Source organism: Drosophila arizonae, chromosome 5 (assembly GCF_054131065.1).
Source record: "Drosophila arizonae isolate 15081-1271.41 chromosome 5, UAZ_ARI_1.0, whole genome shotgun sequence".
NCBI classification, from domain to species: Eukaryota; Metazoa; Arthropoda; class Insecta; order Diptera; family Drosophilidae; genus Drosophila; species Drosophila arizonae.
The window spans coordinates 22,184,934-22,193,424 of NC_142925.1; the positions used below are offsets into that span (position 1 = coordinate 22,184,934).

Sequence of the window (8,491 nt, forward strand, 5' to 3'; positions counted from 1 at the left end):
CGAATGTCTTTGACAGGGCTCCGAATTACTACCCTAGACATAGCTCTGCGTCAGGCCACGCTCATGGACATGCACATAATCATCCAACACGCAGTGCACAGCTGTGGGAAACGCCTGGCGACAGTTGACGCCGTGCCTGCCCATGCTGTAGGCATCCAGATAATGGTTGGGCAGAGATCTGTGGGGTCTGAGCAGGATAGAGTTACATAGATACATAGATAGTTACCATTCATATAGCTACTCACATGAGCAAGCGGTGCAGCAGCTGCGCATAGAGCCCATTGTGCTCGTGCACCTGTCCATTCTCGCAAATCAAACGCTGCAGGCAGGCTTTGCCATCTTGGCCGCGTTGATTCATGTACTTTAAGGCGAGCTCGTATATAAACTGTTGTGCTGCATCCACTTGTGGGGGCTGCGAGGCACTTTGCTGGCGCTGCTGCTCTTTGGTTAATTTAAGGGGACCCTTAAGATCCCTGTGATCTCTGCGACCTTCGCGATGTCCCCACAGCTTCCACCAGTAGACGGGAGAAGTTGGCTCTGGGAATTGATAGTGAAAGTTCATCAGGCAGATCAGCTGACGCCAGGCGTGCTTTTCGTCCAAGTTCACAGGAAATGCGATGCCGGCTACCAGCTGCAAAGTGTCAAAGGTCAAACGAACTCCTTCGCCGTGTAAGTAGGTCAGATGGGAATACCTTTATAATGCCACCATCCTCGTAGATCAGAAAACGCTTCTGCCTGCGATGCTGGCGCCAAGTGGTCAAATTAACATCCACTGCCGGCACAGCGTCCAGCGCCAGCAGCAATATTAAGAGCAAGCCCCTAAAATATGGCAAACTAGTTAATTTTAATTGAGCAATTCAACTATGGGAATTTACTAAACGCACATTATGTTCATTTTGTGCGCTCGTCTCGTGCTCTCCGGTCGAGCGTTAGGCTGTTTATGTTTCGACGCTTTCGATTGCATCTCTGAAGACCTGTTCCCGTGACAATCTCGAGTGCGAGGTGCGAGATAAATTCACGTGCTTTGGCGGGTTTCCTACATTTACCTGTCGTTTCAATTAGCACGTATACGCATTGACTGGCGCTATACGCAGTGTTCAGATAACGGAAAGTCTATAAGACTTAACGGTAAGTCAAGTAATTAGCATTTCGACCTTGCCTTAAACATCTACTAACAACATAATGAAACTTGAGACCCAAGATGCATTCTCATTTCTTTCTAATGCAACTCAAAACACATGGAACGATACATTACAATGGATAATTTGAATGGGAGTTAGTAGACAGCGTCTAAATATATGTGAATTGAAAGACATTTAGGCCTACGCATATGTTTTACATACCTTATATCTCTAGTCTACAGGCTAAAAGTTTTCAAGCTAAATTCCATTAGATTATTAGTTAAATTAAATACTCAAGCTAATTTCTTCTTTAGCCAATGCAGAATTGTAGTATAAAGGGAATACATTTAAATTACAATTCATTAGAATGACTAGATCATTTAATTATTAAGTGTAAATTATATTATAGAACTATAATATACATTGTTTTGTCCGATCATTGTATCAAACGAATATCTATATGTATGTAAATTATTATTTTAATATAATGAGCTTAAAAGATATAGAACAAAATTACTTCAAGGTTCCCATAGAGAGAATATAAAACAATAATGGTTGATGTAATATAATTTTTAATGGTATATATAATAGTAATATATATAAGTCTGTACAAATTATCCAAGCACTCACCTATATTATGCTAGACTTTCTATTTAATTCCACCAAAATACGAGAAAGATGTAAGAGTACTTTAGCCGGTATTTTCCTACTACGAGTTACCGTGAATCTTCCGAAATGATGCTCAATCAATCATTTAGATCTTCACTATTTGATTCATTGCATCAAAAATCCGATTGCTTAACAAGGCTACTACAAACATTCTCACTAAGCCATTACACCCTGATATCCCAATTTCAATGGATTTATGGCACAAAAAAAAAATATCGTTTCGTTTTGCAACCTTTCCCCAGCCAAATGCTTCGTGCAACAGAAACCCCTTCACCCAACTGCAACTACAGCCAAACGGAACTCCCTGACTACGCGCGTTGCTGCAACCAGTTGCTGCCTCAGCTGCTGCCATGGCATTCGATGGCATTGCCATAGAGCTGTTTGTTCCATTTATTAGAGAGGCAGAGAGACAGTCAAGAAGAAAATGTCGAAACAGTTGGGCAGCTAAAACTCGACTGCTACAAAATTCTAATTCGCAACAATCCGGCTACAAGATTTGGTAAAAAATCAAAATTATATATTCAAATTTCTAAATTTCGAGGAGTTGGCAAAAATTTACCCTTAGAATGATACGTTTGCCTGGAATGCCAATGCTGCCAGGTGCGCAGTTCTACGATGTGAGTAGCCAACTGGTTTCCTGCATGCACACACACACACACACATACTAAGAGATATATCCCCCACCCACTCTCCTCTTCCGTTCTTCGTAGTATACCAAACGCCGTCATCCGCGTCGCCAGACCTTGATGCACTACCAGGGCATACACATGCTCTCGGATCGGCGCGAACCGGAGCTGGTGGAGCCGAATGGACCGCTAGTGGATCCCAAATGTCCTCCACCCAGCACCGAGCTGACTTTGATGAGTCCACCCAGGGTGACGACCAAGCTGCCGCCTTGGCTCGCCTACGATAAGCAGGTGCTGTGCTTCAATGCGTACTTCAAGGAGCCGCTCACCGAGATCTATCACGCGCCCTACCAGGTGCGCAAGGTGAAAATCTACTTCTACCTGGAGGATGGCACCATGCAAGTCACCGAGCCCAAGGTGGAGAACTCGGGCATACCGCAGGGCTGCCTCGTGCACCGACAGCGCATACCCAAAGGGCCGCCCAGCGAGCACGAGCTCATCTCCATATTCGATCTCAATGTGGACACCAATGTGCAGATCTTCGACCGGGTCTATCACATAACTGGCTGCGACATCTTCACGAGACAGTTTCTTAGTCGCGCCGGCATCGCAGTGCCCGTCGCGCTGATGGAGCCCAAGTAGCCATACTAGAGTTGCCAATTTGAGCAGAGATCAGCTAATTTCTCTTCTTCTCTCTTGCAGTGATCCCACCACGGAGCTGCGCAAAAAATCCGCCATCAGGCAAACGACTCGACCAGCAACGAGCGCCTTGCCTAAGCGGCATGCATTCGCCCAATTCCTGGAGTTCGATCGACGTGTGCTCAAGTTTCAGGGCTACTGGAACGATCGCTCGGAGTTCGGCTATGTCCGGCGGCTGGACGTCTGTTACTATCTAGCCGATGATACCATAGACATTAAAGAGAAGTTTCCACGCAACTCCGGCCGTGAGGGAACCAACACATTTCTCAAGCGGGGCAAGCTGCCCAAGGAGTTTACGGGTCTCTCGCTGCCGGGTCAGCAAACAGCGATCACATTGCTGAATGTCCTCGGCTCCAATATGCGCGACGTGCGCTACGTGGCAGATCCCCTAAACACTGGCCAGAAGCAGACTGTCTACTACACGGATGAGGACTTGCGAATCGGCGCCGTGCTGAATGTCTTCGGACGCGATGTGGTGCTCACCAGCTGCGATCAGTTCACCCAGCAATATTACAGAGAGAAGGTTGGTTGTTTTTCCTCAGTTATCTAGAAGATTTATCCAACTCCATTGCTCATATGAGAATTCTTTGCCCAGTACGGCATTCAAGACTTTACACCTCAGCCTCTGCCGGAATCCAGCGATGAGCGCGTCCTAAGCCAGGGCAAGATGCGGCGTCTGCCGCCTTACAATGGCTGGGGCAGCTATGAGGATTCAGAGGGCAACTGCATCACCGTGGAGCCCAAGCCGCCACAGGCGGACTTTAAAAAGCTGATGAAGTACGACGGATGCATTCTGCGCTTTGGTGCCAAACTGATGTCCATCATTCGGGAGAACTGCGAGCGCAGCTTTGTGATTAGCTATTTTCTAGCGGATGACACCATCCAGATCTATGAGGTGGCCCGGCGCAATTCCGGCTTCTCGGGCGGAGAGTTTCTGAAGCGAGCGCGTGTCGAGCTGCCCGGCCAGGAGAAGTTCAGCTCGAACAGACCGGAATACTATCGCGCTAATGACTTCTACATCGGTGCCACGCTGAGCCTCAAGGATCACATCTTCCACATCAATTCAGCAGATGAGTTTACGCTGCTCTACATGGAACAGCATGCCAATGAGGTGAGCTAATTCCGTATTTGATTTTACTCCAATTCCCATTTCTTGTCATTCGTTTTCAGTTTCCCGTGGCGGACATACGTGCGATTATGCAGAAGATCCGTGATGCAGTGCGTCCGCATTACAAACAGTTTGTGCTGCGCTGCCAGCCGAATGCTGATCTGCGCGAAGGCACCACCGTCAGCTTCGATACGCTGAAGTCCACCCTGCTCGCGTTTCTCCCTAAGGAAACGCTGCGGAATCATGAGATTGTTACGGTGTGTCGCTACTTCTCGTCGGAGCAGATGCCGCCGCCCAGCTGCGATCGCAATCACGTGCGCGCCGCTGCCCAACTGGAACTGAAACGAGCGCTGTGGAACAATGTGGATGAGATCATGGAGCACTTGAGTCACATAAATCCCACCTGCAAGCCGTACATAACTGAGGCGCAAGTGAGATCCACGCTGCGCGGCTGTCGCCTGCCGTTTAGCCTGGAGCTGGTGGAGGACATACTGCAGGTGCTGCACCGCAACGAGCAGGGCGAGATTGAGATGCGCGATGTGCTCACGTTCTTCAACATGGCTGCCGACCAGGTGCCCGACATAGCACCCATCAACATAGCCTTCGAGCTGTGTCCAAAACTGCCCTTTCTGCACAAGGGGCGCCTGGTGGACTTCAATTGGTTTTTGCAGTATTTGGGATTGGAGGATGAGATGGTCCGTGACAACCGTTAAGATTGATAACCAATGAATTCAACGAGCTTTTAAGACGAGCAGCTGCGGCAAATCGAAAATCTATGAACTATTCTTCAATATTAGATAATTATAATTTTTCGATTTAACGTAGGATCTCTTGATAAATGCTTAAATGTAATTTAATTCATTCAACACGAATCTTGAAATACATTTGCAAACATTGGAATACTCAATATAATGCAATTGTTTCTATGGGTGCTACCTGACAGTGCTCATATTATATATAGTTTTTATCAGAAAAGTATGTACACAAGAAGAAATCAATAAGCTTTTGCAAAAACTCACATTGTTTTTAAATTAGCTATATTGTATCTAGGCCCGAACCGGATAAAATCGATATATGTACTATATACTAACTAACTACTACAATTGAAACATTGCGTTTGAAATTCTACAATCGTTGGTTTTATAAAAATTGTTGCATGTTGTGTATATACAAAGAAAATATGGTGACAAATGCATATTTGAAAATAAGAATTTGAAGGAATGCGCGGAACTTTATGCTTATAAACTAAGTTGTAAACGTTGCTGCTTATAAAAACCATAAACAACAACACACATATGTACGGCTTAATCAATGTGCGTTGTTTTATAGTTTGGACTCTGTGAGCCAGTTGAACGATTGTGGCTTGCGATCAGAGGAGGGACTGATAGCCACATTTATGATGGTAGGCCTATCCGTCAGCTGATTGGCCGCCTTTACGGCCGCCTGCAACTCTTCGATCTCAGTGCAGAAATAGCCCTTCATGCCAAACATTTTCATCATCTCCTCGTAGCGCACCTGCACGCCCAGCGCGGATGGCGGTGTGCTAGAATCAAAAGCAAACATGATAAGATTAGCTGCGAGTTATTTAACGGAAGATAAGATGCGAATCTTACATTTTCGCCAAGTCGCCCTCACTGCGTATTGCCTCAAATGTGTCCTTGTCGAACCCGCCGTAAATGCCATTGTTGTTCACAATCACAATGGTAATGGGCAGCTTGTAGCGCACCATTGTCTCGATTTCCATGCCCGAGAAGCCAAAGGCACTGTCGCCCTCCACGCAGAGGACACGCTTGCCCGGCGCAAAGTCGCGGCAATAGAGAGCGGCGGCGACCGCAAAGCCGGGCCCGACTCCCATAGTGCCAAAGGTGCCAGCATCGAGGCGATGACGCGGCTGCTCGTTGAGCAACATCGAACGACCAATATCCATCGTATTGGCGCCCTCACTAACAATAATTGTATCACGTGGCAGCAGCTCGCGCAGATGATGGAAGACCGAATAGTAGTTCAGTGGCGTCGTTGTATTCAGCGACATCTGCGCAACTGTATCGCGATTCTGTTTGCACTTGGCCACCAGCTGCTTCCACCAGTCCTGCTCGTAGCCAAAGCGGAAGTTAACCGCGTTCATTTGCTCGAACAGCTGCTCGGCAAAGGGGCGAATGTCCGACTGGATGGCCACCGATGCAACCACTGAGTTGTTCAGCTCCTCGGAGCAAATGTCTACCTGTATAAATTTCACATCCTTGTCGTAGCGGGGCGGGCGCCCAAAGTGCAAAATCCAATTGAGCCGAGCGCCCAGCAGTAATATCACATCCGCTTTCTGGAGCGCCAGGGTGCGAGCCGAGGCGACGCACTGAGCAGCCGTGTCAGAGACCACCCCCTTACCCATGGGCGTGGGCAGGAACGGTAGATTTGTGTTCTCAATGAAATGACGCAAAGTGTTCTCGGCATGAGCATAGGCGGCGCCCTTGCCAATGATCACCAGCGGACGCTTCGCCGTACGCAGCAGCCTCGCGGCGCGTATGACATCATCATGTGGTGGATAGGCGAGTGGCGCGACGGGATGTGCAACAGATTTGTAAATCGTCGATTCAATCGCCTTCGATTGCAGTATATTGCCGGGGAAATCCAAATAGGCCACACCTGGACGACCATAGGTGGCATAGCGCACAGCCTTCTCAACGTGCAGCGGAATCAATGCAGCGTTGGCAGGACGTGCTGCGTATTTACAATAGGGACGCGACAGTTCCACTTGAGGGCACTCCTGGAAGCCGCCAATACCCTCGTGATCCTGATTCGTGGCACCTCCAATCACAATCAACGGCCAGCAATTGACTTGAGCATTGGCCATGCCGCCTAGAACCGAAAGATAGTTTTACTATATAATTCAATGCGATGCATTTGGACTCTTACCCGTCACGTGCAGCAGACCAGGTCCAGAGACAACCAGGCAGACGCCCGGCTTCCCCGTCAGATAGCCAATGGCTTGAGCTGCATAACAGGCGGCCTGCTCATTGCGCATGCCAATGTACTTCAAGCCAGCCGCCTGGAAGGCCATCGACAGCTCAATAACTGGAATTCCAATGATGCCGAACACATATTCCACCCCCTGCAATGTCCAGACAGATCATATTTGCATTAAAAATTAGTATATGTGTAATATATAAAATGATTTAAATCAGACTAAGTGTGGGCTTGAAAATGTTGATTGAATGTGCAAATATTTTAAGATGCTTCTATGGCCACTATTTAATTAGGCAATAAAGATTGCGCTGCAGCAGCTGATCAAATATACGAACTGTAAAATGTTTTTTAAAAAAAATTATTTTATACTTTTTAAATTTCATTTAAAATTTTATAATTTTTTGAGGTTTAAAGTTCAATAGGGCAATTGAAATTCGTATAACAATTTGCTCTAAAATCTCTTTCAAGCTGTTTATTGATTTTAATCAGCTGCTGAACTCGTGTGATTTACAGCTTACAGAGTATGGGGGGCAAGTATTCAAAACCTTTGGAATACTGTGCACCTCATATCAAGATTCGCTCCGTATCTATATCACCAAATAGAGCCGCCGGCTAGCAACAACAACAATTTTGACAACCAAAAACAATATACACACATACTCAAAAACATGCAATAACATTGCTTGGCCACTTTCTGAGTGCTTTTTGAACTTTGCACAACAGAAAAATTGGATAGATAAGCGGTTTGGCCCTGATGCCGTTAATTCTACAGTTGAACGCACTGCGCGTTCTCTTACCCCTCCCTCAAACGAAGAGTTTATGCAAAAAGTGCATATCATATAGGAGACAAAAGACAAAGATGGTGTGACAGAGTGGTGCAATTGGCTTACCTGTTGCTTCAAAGATTCCGCAATTATTTGCACAGCTTCGACTTCGGCCATTTTGACGATGTGTGTTGTGCTAAATGTGTAAAGTAATGTGCGCTGTTGCGTTTATACTGCGCTTATAAATAAATAAAGTTAACTTACTAAAAGCAGAGTTGCCTTTCGCGTATGCACACAAATACAGTAACAGACGAGTGAATGTAGCAACAACAGTTTGCTGAACTGCTATGAGCAGCTGCCAATCAACAGCAATGTTAATGCTATCTTAAGTGCTCTACTCAAAATGGTACTGTAACACTACAACAATGTATAATATAATCGAAAATCGATATTAGAGCGCGCCGATAATTTTATTTAAAACTTATTTTTTATTTTATAGTAATAAAAATATAACATTTTTAAAGTGATTAATGCACAACAAGC

General features: G+C 46.1%; 3 protein-coding genes across 3 annotated transcripts; 1 reads left to right on the forward strand and 2 right to left on the reverse strand.

Annotated features, from left to right (window-relative positions):
• Positions 1–33: 33 nt before the first annotated feature.
• LOC108617485 (uncharacterized) lies at positions 34–964 on the reverse strand. Its single transcript, XM_018013297.2, has 4 exons — positions 885–964; positions 693–819; positions 246–631; positions 34–187 (listed from the first exon to the last, which is right to left on the reverse strand). The coding sequence occupies exons 1-4, from the start codon at positions 962–964 to the stop codon at positions 34–36; spliced, it is 747 nt and encodes a 248-aa protein (XP_017868786.1).
• Positions 142–5,680, forward strand: Efhc1.2 (EF-hand domain containing 1.2). Its single transcript, XM_089472372.1, has 6 exons — positions 142–1,128; positions 2,053–2,407; positions 2,501–3,054; positions 3,119–3,638; positions 3,711–4,226; positions 4,286–5,680. Exons 2-6 carry the CDS (start codon positions 2,357–2,359, stop codon positions 4,934–4,936), a joined length of 2,292 nt encoding a protein of 763 aa, XP_089328498.1. The 5' UTR covers positions 142–1,128; positions 2,053–2,356; the 3' UTR covers positions 4,937–5,680.
• Positions 5,340–8,358, reverse strand: Hacl (2-hydroxyacyl-CoA lyase). Its single transcript, XM_018012083.2, has 5 exons — positions 8,213–8,358; positions 8,075–8,144; positions 7,134–7,329; positions 5,837–7,076; positions 5,340–5,766 (listed from the first exon to the last, which is right to left on the reverse strand). The coding sequence occupies exons 2-5, from the start codon at positions 8,123–8,125 to the stop codon at positions 5,547–5,549; spliced, it is 1,707 nt and encodes a 568-aa protein (XP_017867572.1). The 5' UTR covers positions 8,126–8,144; positions 8,213–8,358; the 3' UTR covers positions 5,340–5,546.
• Between the last annotated feature and the right edge of the window lie 133 nt (positions 8,359–8,491).

What these genes read in the sequence shown, in the direction of transcription:
- LOC108617485 (XM_018013297.2), bottom strand. Translation starts at nt 964, where the DNA reads ATGCAATCGAAAGCGTCGAAACATAAACAGCCTAACGCTCGACCGGAG. An exon ending in GCGCACAAAATGAACATAAT is followed by an intron (nt 820 to 884) that starts GTGCGTTTAGTA and finishes GCCATATTTTAG; the next exon opens with GGGCTTGCTCTTAATATTGC. An exon ending in CTGCTGCACCGCTTGCTCAT is followed by an intron (nt 188 to 245) that starts GTGAGTAGCTAT and finishes TATCCTGCTCAG; the next exon opens with ACCCCACAGATCTCTGCCCA.
- Hacl (XM_018012083.2), bottom strand. Translation starts at nt 8,125, where the DNA reads ATGGCCGAAGTCGAAGCTGTGCAAATAATTGCGGAATCTTTGAAGCAA. An exon ending in CGGAATCTTTGAAGCAACAG is followed by an intron (nt 7,330 to 8,074) that starts GTAAGCCAATTG and finishes TGGACATTGCAG; the next exon opens with GGGGTGGAATATGTGTTCGG. An exon ending in TGGTCTGCTGCACGTGACGG is followed by an intron (nt 7,077 to 7,133) that starts GTAAGAGTCCAA and finishes TTTCGGTTCTAG; the next exon opens with GCGGCATGGCCAATGCTCAA.
- Efhc1.2 (XM_089472372.1), top strand. Translation starts at nt 2,357, where the DNA reads ATGATACGTTTGCCTGGAATGCCAATGCTGCCAGGTGCGCAGTTCTAC. An exon ending in GTCGCGCTGATGGAGCCCAA is followed by an intron (nt 3,055 to 3,118) that starts GTAGCCATACTA and finishes TCTCTCTTGCAG; the next exon opens with TGATCCCACCACGGAGCTGC. An exon ending in AGCAATATTACAGAGAGAAG is followed by an intron (nt 3,639 to 3,710) that starts GTTGGTTGTTTT and finishes TTCTTTGCCCAG; the next exon opens with TACGGCATTCAAGACTTTAC.